Consider the following 19108-nt stretch of genomic DNA (forward strand, 5'->3'; position numbering starts at 1 on the left):
AGGTGAGAAATGGGACGTTTACTCAAAACGGCCAACTTGCTTAGCTACTCCCATTTAGGGGTGAAAAGGCGGTTAATAAAATTCACCAACTGTCTCCGCAAACTGCTTTTTAAAAGAAAAAACCAAAACCATGTCATTTCTATGGTAATACGATAATACCATGCTACATACGACATCGTTTCTAGATTTTTATATATATTTAAACATAAAAACGATGTTGTTTCATGTATATATATATATATATGTTAGCAGTTTATGGCGCTCCTCTATTTGAGGTTAGATCTTTTATAGGATCATTGCTTCTAAAGATTCTTCCCCTTTCTCTTGGAAGAGTATATAGCACACCAAGGTTCCTTTGAAAGTGACTTTTTTTGCTTGGACGGCCGCGCTTGGAAAGACTCTAACCTTGGATAATGTTCGGAAGAGAGGTATTGTTGTGATAAACCGTTGTTGCATATGTGAATCGGATGGGGAGTCAGTTGACCATCTCTTTCTTCATTGTGGGGTTGTGCGTATCTTGTGGAATGCCGTTCTATCTCGGTTTGGTTTGTTGTTGGGTGATGCCTGGTAGCGTCAGGGGGTTGTAAGCTTCTTGGTGGGCGGGTGGCAGATCTAATAGTGCTGTTGTGTGGAAGATGGTTCATCTTTGCCTTATGTGGTGCATCTGGATTGAGAGAAATGCTAGATGCTTCGAGGACTTGTTTAGGAATATTGAGGACCTACACTTTTTCTTGTACACCCTTTTCACTTGGATTGCTGGTTGGCTAGCGCCATTAGTGATCAGCTTCCCTGACTTTCTTTTTATGTTCTCTTCTTTTTTTTCTCCCTCTTAGTTGCTCTCTTGTATACTCTCTGTGTACTAGGGTTGCGTCCCTCTGCGCTTTGATTAATACATCTTTACTTATAAAAAATATATATATATATATATATATGTTAGCAATTTTGAAAAAACTTAAAACCGATAACAGTAACCACCTAGACGATTAATGGTTAGTGGGCGGGTAATAACCACCCGCCTTTTCACCCTTACCCATTTAATCTTAGTTCCTCAGATATACAAGTTGAGATTTAGATTCTCCAATGAGCATTAATGGCCAAAAATACCTCTTAAGAATTGTTGATTAGTCAAAGTTAAGCTGAGGTTTAGTCTATTGTTCTACTGCACGCCACCTCTGCCATCAAGTTTCCCAAGGACCTGTAGAGTGTCCTCGACTACAAATTGCTACTCTAAGGAAAGAACAAACTTATTTAAGCACTTGTAAAATTGATTACCATAATATTGATCCATTTTCCTCAATTGTTGAATGACATAACAGAAAAGAAAACAGTAGCCTCTTTTTTTTTCTCTGATTGGGACAGACAGACAAGGACGACAAAAGAAGCCAAGAAAGTGAAATACAAATAATTTTCTTTCATTTCAGTAAAAAATAAAATCAAAGCGAGTTAACATCGATTTACCTACATGACAATAGAAAATGCAAATTAAAATATTGCAACTGAATTTAGTTTTCAACTAGGAAAAAAATTGAATTCCATCTCACATATAACCACAATTTCATCTTCTTGAGAGTATTTTCAAGTATAGTCGGTTTTATCCACCATAGATAAGAGTCAAGAGGCCTCAGAAATTTTGGCAGATAGGAAACATCAGATGGGATTATAAGAACTTCTACAATCCAGTTTTATATTGGAATTCGGGCAGCAAGCTAGAATCTTAGCTGGTGTAGCTACCATGATCCCTCTGCACCCACGGTTGGGTTCTCGAAAGCCGAAAATCCCCAGAATGTCTTCAATGCGTACGGTGGTGAAATGGTTACACCTTCTTCTGTGATCTTTGCTATCTGAAAGTTGCAAAATTCACATATGTTAAGAATAATTAAAGAAAACTACCAAATTAAATTACAATCAGAAAACTTTTCCTTAATTGGCAAGTGAAATGGATCTGAAACTCACAACCACATCCTCCACTTTATTCTTACAAAGGGATGAAGAATCATTTGAGTTAAGGCTCATTGGCCAAATTAGATTACAATTTGAAATCATATTCTAAAAGAAAATTCAAATATACAACAACTACAGGACAAATTGAACTAATTCAGATTTGGGCCACCTTTATTCAGAACTGCATATGGTTGAATATCTATGTACAGTGAGGGTTCAATAGCTAATCCATGTCACATTCACACAAAAGATCAATAGATGGTAATGCTTCCAAAAATTCCAGTCGGCTATCTACTACTAGTACAGTTTGGCAGTATATGATTGAGGTTACTGAACATTTAAGTTCAGAAAAGTTCAGAAAGGCAAACAACGCTCAACAAAACATTAATTTGAAAACATAAATCTGCCAAGACAAGGAAGCAGTAATCTACTTCCCAATCCTAGATCTAGAGAACGTCAAAACTAATCAGAATGACCTACAGGTACAAAGAAATGTGTGCAAAAAGGAAGATGGTAGATGGTTGTCCATAATTGAATGCCTGAACACTTCCATATGAAGCAGATTGGATTTGCTCTCTTGCCCCAATCATAAACCATAAGGAAACACAATGAGCCTCCTCAAGCACCAAGACATTTTAGAGAGAGTGTGTGTGTGGAAAGGTACGGGAAGATGTAGAATACTGAATCTGGGAACTAAGTGCCCACTTTGAACATGTTTCATCTTCACTTTGTAAGGACGCATGGATTGACAATGGGAGTGAGCATATTCCACAAGCACGGACAGTAAGAATAATGAAAATCTTGACCGTTCATTATAAATTCTATGAATAATAAAAATAAAACTGCAAGTTCCAAAATCTTGTCACCCTTTTTCTTGTTTAAATATATTTTGCTAGAATGTTGGCTCTACCTCATCATTTCTTGGTAGTCAAGATTCATGTAGAACCAGCAAAAAGTAAAATTCAGAAACCACCACAAGATTCATGTTGACTCTACCTCATCATTGCAAGAGTAAAATTCCAAAGGAAAACCACTACAAGTTGAAGCAGCAAAAATTATTAGTCCTTACTAATTCAGAAACCATGTCTCTAAGGCTCAAGAAGATTTCTTTTTTGATAAGTATTAGCACGACGCTCTAACTAACTGAGCTAATAGGCCAGATACTTAAGAAGATTTCTACCAGAATGAGATCGAAACAATTATGACAGTGAAATCCAGAAGAGAGAGTGAGAGAAAAGAGTTCACACATTTGAAACAGGATTTCATGAAGTCCTCTAATTCTTCAAAAAGAAGATTTTAAGGATATCTCATTTTTATATAAATTTTTTTTATAAGTAATATTGTATATATCAAAAAAAGCGTAAGGCGCCCTTAAGTACATAGAAAGTATACACACGAAAACCAAAGCTAGCCCATAAAAGCCCCCCAAAAGGGAACCCTAAAGCCCAAAAAAAAGGGACCCTAGACCCCAAAAAAACCCTAAACCCACAAAACAGACCAGCCTCTACCCCTACTAGAGAGCCAATGCCTGTAATATGCGATGTAATATCTCATTTTTATATTAACATGCAATGTAATATGAGAATGAAAATATTCATTCAAAAAAATAAAAAGTATTGGTTTGAAATGATATGACTATTAATGAAAATGGAAAAAAATTAGTGATAATTACGGTATAGCAGAAGTGACATGAATTTTAAATAAGAATCTTGTTTGCTTTTTGAAAAATGTGAGTAATATAGGAAATTGAGGAAGTAGAACTTCCACTTTTAAAAAGTGGATATATTTTGGTGCGTTTTAAAATGAAAAGTAAGACAATTGGTATGGAGGGAGTAATAAAATTCAAACCACAATTTCGCAAAAATTGCAAAAGCAATCAATAGTTTGATTTTAATTCTTGCAAACCTTATTGATATTCCAAGCACAACCAATATTTGGTAGAATAACAATATTAGAGAAATATGGTACACCAAAAATAGAACATTAAATCTCTACTTAAAATTTTGATATTGAAATAGAGACTAAAAAGGAAAAAGATATGGATAAAATGAGATACAGAAATTAAAAACATCCAGAGAAGTTGCATAATTTCGTCCAAAAACTAGAACAAAGTTTAACGGTTTCCTAGTAATATCATTGTACAGCTCTAACTTATTGATTAAGGGTTTTACAAATTAAAGGACATCTTGAAGCCAATTATATAAGTTTCAACAAACCTGAAGCTTGTTGATAGCAGACCGATCACGATACAGAAGTACACGCATACATTTCTCCAGTAACTTGACACCATCTTCATAACTCAAGTTCTCATGCCACTCATCACGAAGAATAGGACGGGCAAGGTGATTTCCAAACCCAGTTGTCACATGGTTATCCTCAAAATTTACACCTATCATGCTAACCTGGATAAGAATCACAAATACATGTCTGAGTACTATTCTTAGATGCACATAGGTAGCTAAAAACCATCAAAAAAAATGATCGATTATGTCTACCATGCCAAGGTACTTCTGCCCATTTTTCACTCCACCAAGAACAAGTGAGTTCCACAGTGGGTCAAACTTGTTACGCCTATTATACATCACACGAGTTAAATAGTTGTGCACCTCTTTAGGCCCCAAAGAATTCCCATCATCCCACATGTTGTCATACAGGCTGGAAACACCAAACCACAGAAATAAGAATCTCTCAGCAAAAACAGTAAAAAGAGGTACAAACCTTGCCGCCACCCCCAACAAAAAAATGTTCATTTTCACATGACATGTAAAAAAACACACATAGAAATGTGCAAAGTTTCAGCTCCATCCATATCTCTTCCAAAACAATCAGTACTTACATAAGCTCATCAAGATAACGTAAAATCTCCTGAAAGTCACTTATTTCCCCGCTTGCTCCAAGAAGAGAATGTTTGCCAGCAGGCTTCAATCGCTCCACACTCTTGTATCGTAGAGTAGACCCATAGGAACCTGTCAGTTAATACATTATTAACATGATACATATGTAATCATAAAGAAGTTTTCAAAATGTTATTAAAAAGGTGAACCAGTTAGTCTAGAGCCATAAATGATATGAGATATGTACCAAAAACATATATTCTAAAATGGATTTAAAGACTCAATGAAAAAATAGTGTAAAGCTATCCACAATGAGGGGTCAGGTGAAACGAAAATTTTCTGCAATAAAGATGCACCTTAGAATTTTTTTTACAGACAAAAAAATGGAATGAATATGATGTTACAATTAGATTTTTATATGGACATAATCATTACGGAAAGTGCACAATATGTCCCATGCATGTCCGGGGTAAGAGGAATCAAAGTTTTAGTATAGACAAAAGCAAGTAGCTAAATAAAATTTGCTTTAGACAACTAAAAGGAGGTCAGAGCTCTTAAAACCAATAAGGTGCTACTTAAAACCTTGACTAGCGATCCCTACTCGCCCACTGAAGTGCAAGAGTACAGGGTCAGACAAGAAATTACTTGCTGAATCAATAAGAATGTAGGGAGACATAACAAAGTTGAAAGGAATAGTCTTAAACAGACTGTACATAGAGACATAAACAATTAATCAAAATACTGAAAACAAGATAAATAGATTACTTACTCCCCAAATGATATTAATAAAAAACATGAAGTCCACATGAACAGAGCTCTTTCCTTTTTTTTTTCTTTTCAAATCATGACCAAAAATCTTAATTTACTAAAGTTCCATAGTTAACGTACACTGTCATGGCTAAATTTGATCTCATTTATTTCTATATAGCAATTAAAAACAAAATTCCAATAGAACAAGTATTAATCAAACTGAAACCCGTATTCACACATCTCAGTTGCAATTTGACAATTTCAAGAGGGAAAACAATTAAATGGACTCAGTTTTTTTTTTTTTTTTTCTCTAATTAAATTCGTAAGCCCACCAATTTACACATATATACATAGATATACCTGCACTCATACACAGGCAGATAAATAAATATGCATTCATACACACATATACATACATTGTTTCCCCACAGCCAAACGAGGGTTTTATCATCAAGAACAACGTCAATTTAATCGAAAATACTTCAGTAAAAACAGAATTATATGAAAATTGCAATATAGGATGATTGAGTTTAGCATTTAACCTCCCATATCGGCAGCCATAAGAATTCCATCTTTGAATTTGAGAGCAACTACGGACGACCCAGTAACATATGGGTACCTAAACCAACCAAAAAAAAAATTAAAATAAAAAATAAAAAATAAAAAAATTGCATTACAAGGCACCAATTCCAAAGAATACCGAAATCTCTAAATCCACATGCACATATATACATACAGAGTTCTTTCGGAGGCAGCTTCAGAGCCCATTAGGCTATGCTGCTTGCCAGCTTGATTTGAATCCATAATCAACTACGTAGAGAACTAGAAAGAGGAGCTCAGTGACAGAGATCGGATTTAAGAAACAAAAAAAATAATGGTTACGTTTTCAGAAATAATCGGCTATGGAGTTCGTAGGGATCGATGATTTGGGAGAAGAGCGGAATCAGTATACTCCTTTAAGCCTCTGGCTTTTCCTTTCCCTTTGCTCAAGAAATCTGTAGATGGGCTGCTCCGACTTGTACCCGGCCCAACTAAAACAACCCATGGGCTACCCAAACAAATGAGTTTGTTAAAAGCGGCTTCCTCCTCTCCTTGTACGTGAAGAACGGGAGGTCGTTGTTCTTCTTCTAGTTGCAATTACTCCTCTCTTTTTTCTTTTCTTTTTCTTTTTTAATAGAGAAGTCACACGATTCTTGTTATTTTATGTAATTAATATGCCTATTGTTGTTTTATAAAAAATAAAAATTAAAAATCAATATATCTTAGTTACTAGAGGCAGGCATAATTTTATCTTGAATATGATATTGTAGCTGTTGATACAAAATATATCCTAAAACCCAAACTAAGAGGCCTACTTCGAATAAGAGGCCCATGGCTCGCCAGGACACCAAGGCCCCAGGAAATCTTAACACGATCACTCGATTATATCAGGTCCACACTTAAGCACGCAGTTATGCACCATATTGAAATGGTTGCATGCAGAATCACATACCCTTATAATCAATATAGCATAATCACTCTCCAAACAACCCAATTTGGGAGTTACAACCCAAATCAGAGAGCAATCAACTAAATATCTCACAAAATGAGACTAAATACATAATATCCTATATACTTAAATCTCCCATATTATCTCAAAGAATAATATCGGTTTCAACCACTCCCACGAATCAAGGGAGCCGAGTGAGAGTCCCACTAGAGTTCACCCACTCACAGCCTCTATAAAAGGAAAAGTCATCTTATAATACAGATACGTACTCATTTTCTTACTCTTAGTTTTCCTAGTTATTATTGCTCATTATTTCCTTATTTTATTACTCTTGTCATAATCAAATTCTCACTCAGGCATCGAAGGTGGTACGACCATCACACCCCCCATCTCGCGGTCTTCACTACTGATAATATTTATTTCTTAGCAGGCTTTGAATCAAATTGCTACTAGGGTTGATAACTGTCTCAACAGTTGGCGCCGTCTGTGGGAACGAGAATCATATAACGATCCAAAGTTCAAATAGGACAAAAGTCACGAATGGTAGCCACGAGATCTCAAGGCCAAACCAACGATACTGTCAACATGACCAACATTCCCCCTCCCCAGTTGGAAAACATCAATGAGCATAACGTTGGCAATCTCGAAACTGAGGAAACTACCACTGGGTCCCTAATCTTCAGCACCAGGAGGACTCAAGCCTGAAACAGCCAACAGACCTAAGAGACCGCTAGCAACAACAGAGGACGGCTCCACTGATACTTGTATGGACGCTTTCCAAGCACAATTCCAAGCCAAGCTGGACAACCTATCCTATCAACTAAATGGCTCCCACACTGCGGGCAGTAGCAATTTTTGGAGATAGACCCGAAGGGCAATTCCTCACCCAATAGACTTGAAGGGTCGTTCCTCACCCGACAAACCTGAAGGGATGTTCCTCACCCAACGAACCTAAAGGGTCACCAGATAAACGAGATAAGTCCACATTAACTTATCTTCTAAAAAGTTAATTATGCTTCTCTGCAATTTATGACATGGATGAATATCTGGGTTTTGATGAGTGTATTTTAATAAAAATAAATACTTGAACATCAAATCTGATATAAAACTGTGCCTTTGGCTATGAAACAACTCAATAAGTTTTTTGCCTTTATACAAGTACTTCGCTCCAAAACAAATTGGAGCACAAATACCAATATTTTTATTACTGGTTAGTGTCCCTGCAATTTTAAGAATAATACAATTTGTCCAATAAATATATTTATGACGTAAAATGGAAGTTGAAAGTTTTATTCTTTCATATGTGTTTGACGGAAGTAAAAACAAAAATAAAGGAGATCGATGTTTTATCTCTAATTAACATATGTGCCTGCTATAACAGTGTAAGTGCAAATGAGGGCTTAATTTTCTTGCTTCTCATCTCAGTGATTGAGAAATATCATTGCTATTACTTGGATGCACATGATGTCTTCTGCCAAATTGTTACAAATCAATAAAAAGGGAAAGTTCAAGCTGCCACACTAGAAAATGAATCTATGAAGGTGTACGTTGATCTTCATAAAAAGCAAGATAAGTTTATACTTTGCTTTCTCTTTCTTATTTACTTACTCATAGCAATTTCCAATTTATCGAAACGAATTCTTGGCAAAATTCATATCTAATGAATTAAAAAAAAAAAAAATTAAAAAAAACAAGAAAAGAAAAAGAAATTGACAATAAAGAGATGTGGTCATATTTTGTCTTTTTAATTCATTGCCTTTAAAATCTTGAAAGGAGAAAGGGTTCATATAAGAATACATGTCTATCTTTCTGGTCTATCGATTCTGCACAAAAAGAAAAGGCACATTCCATGGAACAAAAAATCAAGAGGTGATATAACATGTATGTTTATCAATTTCACATGAAAGCTTTAATATGTGGTTAAATTGTTTGCATATAAACACCAACAATGAAATCATACAATTGCATATTTGATTTGTTAAATGCGTGCAAATTATTTAAATAAATGTCAAAATATATTATTCTTTTATGCATCTTTCGGCATTGTGCCTCTTTATATGCAACATTTGGGATTGATTTTTCAAACTTGATTAATCACATGTCTTTACATACGTATATATGCAAGTACTCAAACAAAAGAAACACCTCCTTGCAAGAATAACCCTAGAGACTCAAGCACTTGTGTGACTGAGGGCGGCGGCACAGGCTATAGTGCTCTTCTCTGAGTCCTTCCCCTACCATTTGAAAACATGTCTCTTCACCTTCTTCTCCAACCACTCTATCACCGACTAACAACCAATGTATACCCATGTCGTCCATGAAATACCTGTAACAATCTCTTAACCTTCTTATCCAACCACTCTATCACCGACTACCAACCAATGTATACCCATGTCGTCCATGAAATACTCGTAACAATCTGTGGCGGTACAACGCGGTCGAGGGTGGCGCTCTTCTGTTGACGGCACGGTGCGTGGAGGTGCCTCGGGGACTACTGCCATATAACTAGTACTCATGGGCATGGCTGACTACCCACAACTCGTACGTGCTCCAATGTCCACGTTCTGGCGAGATGGAGGAAGGGATGTGGGGCTGGTGGACTGAGGCACACGCCGGCTGAAAAGAAGAGAAGAGGGTGATAAATTTCGGTGGACTCCATAACAATCAAGGGCACTACTTTCCTTCAGGTTTCAGAGAAAGGGGCTGCTTGAGGTATTTATTGCTGTCAATAGCGTTTTGCCATGGCCACACCATTTAAACAACTCCCTTTCAAACAAAGAAAAAGATGATTGATTCCACTTGTTAATATGGTGCCTTTCATTGTTTTGTCACTTGTCTCTTTTGTTAGTACTTCTTGTTTTGCTTATTCTTTAGATAGTGATTTCCATGCCTTAGTCACATTTAAAAAAGGATTTGAATTCTCCGACTCCATTCTAAATACTTGGAATTCTTCGAGTCCTAGCACAATTTGTTCTTGGGTTGGAATTCAATGCTCTAGTAGACGTGTTGTTTCAGTGGACTTAATAGGGTTGAATTTGAACGGCTGTGTGTCACCTCAAATTTCAAAACTTGACCAGCTTACTAACATTTCTCTTGCTAGTAATCAGTTCACAGGTACCCTGGAGATTGTGAATTTGAGTAGTCTTCGATGGCTAAACATCTCATCCAACAGATTCAATAGCAGCTTGGATTGGAACTACTCTAACATTGCCAATTTGGAAGTGTTTCATGCCTTTGAGAACAAGTTCACTGCCTTTTTTCCACTTGGGATTACGACCTTAAAGAAGCTCAAGTTCTTAGATCTTGATTACAATCATTTCTTTGGTAGAATCCCAAAAATCTATGCAAATCTGGTTGGCTTGGAGTATCTTTCACTTATGGCGAATGATCTGCATGGAAAAATCCCCTACGAGTTGGGCAATCTCACTAACCTAAGAAACATTCACTTGGATTGTAACAATTTTGAAGGTGGGATCCCAAAGGATTTTGGGAACTTGGTGAATCTAGCTCAAATGACTTTGTACCTCTGTGAATTGGGTGGCCCAATTCCAAAGCAATTAGACAACCTGACAAACCTAGTGCACCTTGACCTTTCCTTCAATGCATTTACTGGTGAAATTCCATTTGAGTTCTGCAATCTCAAGCAACTCAAGCACTTGGAATTGTCCTTGAACAGTTTGCACGGGTCTATTCCAAACTGCCTCGCAAACTTTCTAAATTTGGAAACTCTTCGGCTACCCCGTAACAACTTCACTGGCATGATTCCTGAGAATATGAGACAAAACGGAAAACTAAAAGGTGATCATCCCATTCGGGTTAGTAGAGGTATACTCCGTACATGTTTAAATATGGTACTCCTCTATACAGCTAGTTAAAATGGTGTTGGGTAGCCTACATATTTCTCCTAATCTCCCAGTTTCACAATGTATAGGATTCCCCAAGAATGGTCCTTTTCCCATACTTTTTTCCACACACAAAAAGAGAAACTCAAACACACAATTGGCACAAGGAATTTTAGAAACTAATAAACTTATTTCATTACATGAAAGTGCAGGTACATAAGCAAAACAAGAAAACAAACAGCAGCCCAGAAATGGATCCAAAACAAAAGTACATACATACATCCGATCATGCATCTATTCATGCATGCATCCACTCATACATGCGTCCGCTCATGCATGCATCCATACATTTACCTACAGACTCATGCTTTGAACATCGTACCACTCAAACAGTGCACGAGTATGCCTACATACAAAATCGCCATCTTCGGATTAGGGCATAATTTCTCCCGACTTTGGCGGAGTGTGCTCGGATCGACTTCAAAGAAATATATACAAAAGTTGCAAAAACAATGGTAACATTTCAGGTGTGGATAATAGAAACTTTATTCCCATTAGGCCACCATAGTGACCTAAGGGAATGACGGGGTACTGTTGATACAAAATATATCCCAAAACCCAAACCAAAAGGCCCACTTTGAATAAGAGGCCCATGGCTCGTTAGGACACCAAGGCATTAAAGCCCAAGAAATCCTAACACGATCACTCAATTATATCAGGTCCGCACTCAAGCATGCGGTTATGCACCATATTGAAATGGTTGCATGCAGAATCACGTACCCTTATAATCAAGGGAGCATAATCACTCTCTAAACAACCTAATTTGGGAGTTACAAACCAAATCAGAGAGCAATCAACTAAATATATCACAAAATGAGTCTAAATACATAATATCCTATCTACTTAAATCTCCCATATTATCTCAAAGGATAATATCGGTTTCAACCACTCCCACAAATCAAGGGAGTCAAGTGAAAGTCCCACTAAAGTTCACCCACTCACAGCCTCTATAAAAGGAGGAGTCATCTTACAATAGAGATACATACTCATGATCTTACTTTTATTATTCCCAGTTATTATTGCTCATTATTTCCTTATTTTATTACTCTTGTCATAATCAAACTTTCACTCAGGCATTGGAGGTGGCACGACCGCCACACCCCTCATCTCGCGGTCTGTCACTACTGATCATTTCTCCTTCTTAGCAGGCTTTGAATTAAGTTGCTACCAGGGTTGATAATTGTCTCAACAGTAACATTAAATTATTACATTATTAAGTCTTATATATATATATATATATATATAAAAGATGAGATGAAACAAGTACATATAACAAATTCTCGTGATGGTTCAAGCGAGTGGCAATATTACTAACAAAACTAGTTGTAGCGGCCCATAGTGAGATGTGAGTATAGTTAAGGGCACTTATATTTATCTTAGTTTTTGACCAGCTTATAGAGGACTAAGGAGACCAAAAGAAAACATAAATAATAGTAATATGAGTCCCCTTCAAGAACCGATTGGCAAATAACATCAAAGACAATATTGAGCATGGCCCAAATCTGGATTTGGAAGTCTCCATAGGCCAAAAGCGCGCTACATGTAGAAATTCGAAGGAGCATGAGTAGAGAAGCCTAAGATCGGCCATAAAAGACCAAAAGGGGCATCAACGCCTGCAGTCCACATGCAAAAACGGGGACCCATTTGTGTAATAACAATAGCAGCAGATGCCCTATGTGCCATTTTCTTTCTTATGTTTAGGAAAAATTTCAAAAAAACAACAAAAACCTACTCACATCAGATTCCCTACATTTAACCAACTCTCAAAGGTTGCTACAATATTTCCCAATGTGTAGGGAACCAAAAATGGTTCCCTATACATTGTTTTAATATAAACATTTATCTTTCCTCTCTCCTCTTTCATCATTTCGTCTTTAATTAGGGATTTTGTGAAAAAAGTAAGGGTAGGTAGGAAATTTGTATTTTGTAAAGAAATAATATTTTAATGGTGTAGGGAAATGTAATGAAAGCTATTGAAATATATTTCATAGGAAAACAAAAAGTAGTTTTATACCCTAAACTTAAGAAAAATCAAAGGAAAGCTGCTACTAATGCTCTAAAGACCGGCAAGAGTGAAAGAAAGGTGCACGGATGGTGGAGGAGATAGGAGCGTAGTAGCCGGTAGAGCTGACATCCAATACCAAAACAAAACAGCAGAAAAACTAAAGGAAAAAGAGAAGAAGAAATCAAAGAGAGAATGGAGAGGACTTGATTAAACAAAAAGGCTTTTGCAGGGAGAGGCTGAACTGCACATTTTGATTATAAAGTTGATCTAAAAACTTCATTGTTTTGAGATATTGGAGAAAATCAAACAGTTGACTTCTTATATTGCTCGTGTTGATAATGTCATTTGTCTCTAACAATCTGGCATTCTGATTGTGATGAATTAAGTCTTTGATAATATTAACAACAGCAGAAAAAGAAATAACAATAAATTCAAAGGCAACCAGACCATAAATTTTTATGCTGTCAGCAGCAACATCTTCAAAATTCTCTATAGCCCACCAACTCAACTTTAAATTTGAGTGACTAACCATCCCAATTCATATTCCTATCCTCTACTATGGTAGACCATGAATAAAGTTGAGATTTTGTGCCCTTATTTATATAGTTCAGATCAAATTTTACTTCTTTAAGTACATGTTGAGATCTGATAAATTCTCAAAGTGTTCAGTCATCTTGAAATCTACAACATTCAAGGTTTTAATGAACAAAAAAACTGATCAACTTCTCTTCTGTACTTAAATAATTATTTTAAGATGCTTGTTACTTTCAATTCAGTGCAAGTGTCATAAGGATTTCTATTAACATTTATACATATCATATAAGAATAGCAAAGAGAAATGCTCTAGACTACTGCAGAAAAACACGGGAACATTTCTTGAACCACAATTACAAACTTCTTCATGAAAGCACCCAATCATGTCAAACTGTTAGTGTAGTGACATAAAGAAGAAGAAGGCCAAGATGGCTTGAAGTATGGTGCTACTTTACTGGAATCCCACGAAATTGAAGAGCCACGGCCATGATAATGAACCACATCCAGTGTTTTGCTCTCAAGCTGATAAAGAAATATACTCGATCCAGATCTAATGAAGACAGATTCAGAATTCTGAGGAAGGAATGACAATATGTGCGTTTCTTTAGAATGATCGGCAAAAGTCGGATTCCGTTTCCACATAACTCTGAAATTCAATTTGTATCTTAAATTCCACCTGCTCTCCTGATGTGTATTGTTCTGGTATATGGATGAGTTACCACCTTGTTCTTTCTCCAGGACCCATATCTCAATACCCAGCTTACTGCTCTGACCATACTGCAAAAGACCATCAGAGGATTCCCCAAGTACAGACTCTTCATAATCATATGACAACTCACCAGCTGGAAGTTTAACCAAAGATATACGCCTCACTCCAAGATATGGGTCATAAATAGCTACATTTTTCTGTACTGCAAACCAGTGAACAACGCCTCTGATCACGGTAGCAACGGTTCGAGGACACAAAGCAAAACCTGTAGAGCAAGTGAGAGTGGCTTGTTTCCATGCACCAGTCTTTGAAGAGAAGGTCTCAATGGAGACGGTGTTGACTTCGACAGGTTTGCATATGCATTTAGCACGAATGACCTTATAACAGATGACATTATCATGCGACTCCTCGACAATGAACGCCATGCACAAATTTCGATAGAACTGATGAGGTTGAGGAAGTTGGTATGGCTGCTTGGTTATGGGACTCCATACATAATAAGTCATTGGGTGGCGGCCACAAAGAAGAAGGCCGTTGGAAGAGTCAATGAAGTAACCGAGCTGCTTGAGGATCCCAGAAAACTTTAAATCATCACCTTCTTTACAAGTTGATAAAAAGGGAAGTGCAGGCTCCCATGAGGGGCGACGGAAGCCATCTCGAGGTCTTCCAAGGTATAGAAAATTGCACACAAGGAAGCCCAATAGACGAAAACTTTCCTGCCATCGAGTGTAGTAACTAGAACGAAAAGAATAGCTGCATATCAAGTGAAGCCACTTCTTCGATACAAGAATGAGTCTGAAAAGAGATTTTTCTGGTAATCGAAGGAGGATCTCAAATAGGATATCGTCAGAGTTTAATGCAGCATGAACGCTATCGTGGGCCATCCTCTTAGACATCATTTAACAAGATAAAATCCTGCTGAAGGACATTCCCACTACATCATTGCAACAACTGAGAAAGGTTCTTGAGCATAACAAACAATAATCTGTTTATGCACTTCAGTTGACATGAATAGATACAGATATGACACCACGAATGAAATTTGCAAGAACAGAGAAATCGAGAGCTTAAACAAAACTTCATGTCAAATTGATTTTTATAGAAGTGAAAACCATCTTATATATATTCTCCAAGTTTGGTGATACTTGGCATGAATCACTTAAAGGTCTGCTCTGTAGACTATAGTAGTGCCACACAAGGGCAATGGAGAAAGTTTGCAGAACTGACAATGACAGATAGAAAGAAGGATCTTGACAATGGAGAAAACAATTAAATGATGTTCCATGGAGTCACTCTTAATTTTATAGGTAGGTTTTCCCTTTTAGATTTTCTCTGAGTTTATATATAAATAGAAGTAAATCAATCACAATAGAAAGTGCAAAGGGGCACAACAAGTACAATTCGGGAGAAAATGATGACAGCCTCATAAATTGCAGACCACAGCCCTAGAAATAAACTCCAATTTAGTTTCTTGTAAACATATTATATCCACCTTCCAATCCCTAAGAAGACTTCTAATCGTCAACCTTTTATCCCTCTAATTCAGCCCCCTTCCCTCTTTAAGCAATGCCATACTGTATAGAACTTTCACACAAACAATTGAAAAGCAAAAGAAACAGACAATTACCGAGTTTCACAATCACAAAATGCACTGATTATGTACTGTTTGGTCCCCAGAAACTGCACCCCCAAAACAAAAATAAAAAAAGAACAACTTGGACAAACAAAACCACTTGACCTAGTACATAGGACCCAAAAAATAAATTTTCCAGTATTCCATTTTCTTAGCAAGCAAATGCACGGATGAAGCAAAACCCAAGTAAATAACAATGAATGATAAATAAATAAAAAGAAAAAAGAAAAAAGAAAAAGCAAATTGCTATCAGCCAAACTACTGGTAAAATAAGTAGATTTGCATGTGTTCCCCCATCAATGAACTCCGATGTCCGACCAATGAAAGTAAGAAAAAGAGCTCTGCATACAACAAAAGAAATATTGTAGACATAGAGAGAGGGAGAGAGAGAAAACCTCAAATTGCTGTCAGCTAAACTAACGTAACCCAAGATAGGGAAAAGCACATTGTAGCTTGGGAAGCATTTGCATTTGTAGCAGGAAGAAGCAGAGGAAAAGAGCTCCACCAATGAAGGGTGGGCAAATACCCGCACTACCCGCCCCGATCCGTCAATTTTCCTTAAAAAAAAAAGCAGATCCGGATTGATTTTTCAAGTATCTGCAAGGTTCGGGTCGGGCTCGGGTTGCTGTTTTTAAAAATCTCGGGTACAACCCCTTATACCCCCATTTCCCCTAATTCCCCTTGCCCTGTGGAATGTGAGAATGTCTTCGTATTCCAATTCCTTTACTTTTTCATGTGGGAACTCTCCTCTCCCTCTCTTACTGACCATTCACAAAAATATCCGACCCGCCCCGTAATACCCGCCTTACCCTCCCTGTCTGCACCCGCCCATTATACCCGATACCCGGCGGATAATAACCTCTTTATCCGGGTAAAAATTTTAGAAGCCGCAGGGCTGCGGGCCGGGTGCCCAAAATGGCAATATTTTTAATTGATTAAGAAAATATTTTTTTAATTTTATAAATCGTAAACAATTTTTAGAATTTGATTATTACTTAATTGCTTTGAACTAAAATAAAATTGGCCAATCTGAGTCCGAGGTTGCTTTGGAGCTTCAAATCAAACCAAATTGGTTCAGGACAAAAAAAAATCAAACCAAATTGAACCGATTGCTTGCCGGGTCTATGCATTTCCTTTGATAATTTTATGCTTTGGGGAACCAAGCAAATCAATCTCAGGCTGGTAAAACGAAGAAGAAAAGAGAGTTTTTTGACGAACAGATGAGATGAAGAGAATGCAATTCAAGATGTACGGTTCGTTCGGGTCCAGAGTGGTGGTGCTGCTTTTGTTTCTGCTTCTGGGCATAAGCAATTGCGTAGCACAAGCTTCTTCTTCTTCTGAGGCTACTATGCACACTAACAACTGGGCTGTTTTGGTCTGCACCTCTCGCTTCTGGTAACTCAACCTTCGTTCTTTTGCTTGTAAGCTTTTAGATTATGCTTTTTGTAATGATTTTAAGCATACCCATATTATTTTCTTCTTCTTCTTCTTCTGTATCCAAGGGTCATATGCCTCTTTTCTGTCCTGACGTGTCTTTGAGTGTGTTAATCAAGGTGAAATTATACTTATGTGCCGATTGATTCATAGCCATGCTTTGATTATGGGGTATCCGTGTCGTGTACTTTGTTCTTGATCAATTTGATATTTAAAATTTGGGGCATGCATCTTTAAAAACTTTGCAAACAAGAGAAAAATGGGAAATATGGATCAATGAGCCACGCCCATCTTCTGGGTTTAGAAGGTAAACATTACCTTGTTTTTTAAGTTATGATATTTGAATTTCCTTAACAAGTTAATTACAATGTACCCCTTCAGGCACTATAAATGACAGATGATAAGACTTATGAGCCAAATAGATTATGTCCATGTTATTGTTTCAGATAATGGGCAAACACTTATTTTCAATTGAAGAAATATAACTTCAAAATTTTCGGAATTACAAGAAAAAGAAGAATCATATTTCCTGTTTTATTGCCGCTGATGCGTCACTTCCATACTATTATGGAGAGAAACTTGGGACCTCGAAGGACGTTGGGTCTTGACTGATGTGACACCACAATAATCTAAAAAGGTTCCAATTTGTTTTGCAACTTGGGCTTGAGTCCTGCACCTAATGGTTTCCAATAAAGAGGTCTTCCTTCTTGGTCCTCTAGAACCCTTTATAGTTATTTAGAGAAGGATTTATGGCGTGCATTTGCTGACTTGATTGCATTACTAGAAAGTAGCTTGATTTGCTGAGCTCTAGAGCCATAGCACATTTGAAACCTTTTGTTGTTATGAGACTTTTCCAGTTGAATAAATTTTGCATCTGTGTCCTTGTTCAGGTTTAATTATCGACACATGGCTAATACTTTATCATTGTATAGGTAAGCAGTGAGCTTCCTTTGTCTCCTTTTCTTTTCATTTATTATTATTATTTTTTGGGGGGTCCATCTTGCGTGGTAATCATTGATAGAAAATTTTCTAATCCTTTGTCCTCCAGGACAGTTAAGCGGTTAGGAATACCTGATGAGAGGATAATACTCATGCTGGCAGATGATATGGCTTGCAATGCTAGAAACAAATACCCTGCACAAGTTTTTAACAATGAGAACCACAAACTTAACTTGTATGGAGATAATGTTGAGGTGAGTCTTGTGTCTCCAATTAGGCTTTTGACTTTTTGAAAAGCACATGAATTGATATGGTTACTTTTGGCTCTAATCACATTAGACACTTAAGAATGGTGGCATTCATTAAGGGGCTGTTCAGTTGTTCTTTAGAATTTGAATGGCCCAGTTGATATTACATTTAGTATCCAAGCCATAGACATCATCTATAATGGGACTGTCGAGAGCTTGGAATGATCGCCATTCATAGAATTCCTTTTGTCAGGTTTCTTATTATGATGGCCGCCACTTTTGAATTCCCCATTATCGATAGATTATAGAGACATTCAAATAGGCCCTCTACGAAGGGAAGTTTTAAATTAAATTTCATTTGCACAAATTAAGGGAGGCAACGTGCATGATAACTTAGACTGGTGTAATTTTCACATTCGTCATTGCAATTTAGGTCAATGGAATATGTCTATGGTGGGCTTTCAACTTGTTTGCCTTCTAGATAACTGACAATCTTGAATACTGACTACCAAGTTAAAGGTGCTGTATTAGAATTACTAGGCAACTTCTCTGTCAAAACTATATTGTTGTACCGGATGAATTCATCACTGGCCATCCCCCCCTCTTTTATGGTTGAATATATTTAATAACCTATTAAAGTTTCATAAGTATTGTGGTATTTTAGCCATATGTAAAAAATTCTAGTTATCT

The 19108-nt window shown here is 36.9% G+C and overlaps 3 protein-coding genes across 6 annotated transcripts; 1 reads left to right on the forward strand and 2 right to left on the reverse strand.

Moving 5' to 3' along the window:
- Positions 1-1391: 1391 nt before the first annotated feature.
- LOC132172837 (proteasome subunit beta type-4-like) lies at positions 1392-6489 on the reverse strand. The gene is made up of 6 exons (XM_059584403.1): positions 6262-6489; positions 6068-6144; positions 4778-4907; positions 4437-4596; positions 4158-4343; positions 1392-1841 (listed from the first exon to the last, which is right to left on the reverse strand). The coding sequence occupies exons 1-6, from the start codon at positions 6327-6329 to the stop codon at positions 1728-1730; spliced, it is 735 nt and encodes a 244-aa protein (XP_059440386.1). The 5' UTR covers positions 6330-6489; the 3' UTR covers positions 1392-1727.
- A 7147-nt stretch (positions 6490-13636) lies between these two features.
- LOC132171217 (F-box protein At5g03970-like) lies at positions 13637-16271 on the reverse strand. Of its 4 annotated transcripts, none has more exons than XM_059582481.1 (2): positions 16193-16271; positions 13637-15082 (listed from the first exon to the last, which is right to left on the reverse strand). In XM_059582481.1, the coding sequence occupies exon 2, from the start codon at positions 15061-15063 to the stop codon at positions 13837-13839; it is 1227 nt and encodes a 408-aa protein (XP_059438464.1). In that variant the 5' UTR covers positions 15064-15082; positions 16193-16271; the 3' UTR covers positions 13637-13836. The 4 variants fall into 4 exon arrangements, with proteins under 4 accessions (XP_059438464.1, XP_059438462.1, XP_059438463.1 ...); XM_059582479.1 differs by having other exon boundaries at positions 13637-15098; positions 16193-16264; XM_059582480.1 differs by having other exon boundaries at positions 13637-15079; positions 16193-16243.
- Positions 16272-16824: 553 nt separating this feature from the next.
- On the forward strand, positions 16825-18643 carry LOC132168990 (uncharacterized). Its single transcript, XM_059580084.1, has 4 exons — positions 16825-17192; positions 18122-18163; positions 18280-18424; positions 18560-18643. The coding sequence occupies exons 1-4, from the start codon at positions 17023-17025 to the stop codon at positions 18641-18643; spliced, it is 441 nt and encodes a 146-aa protein (XP_059436067.1). The 5' UTR covers positions 16825-17022.
- The last annotated feature ends 465 nt before the right edge of the window (positions 18644-19108 follow it).

This window comes from Corylus avellana, chromosome ca2 (assembly GCF_901000735.1).
Source record: "Corylus avellana chromosome ca2, CavTom2PMs-1.0".
Taxonomy (NCBI): domain Eukaryota; kingdom Viridiplantae; phylum Streptophyta; class Magnoliopsida; order Fagales; family Betulaceae; genus Corylus; species Corylus avellana.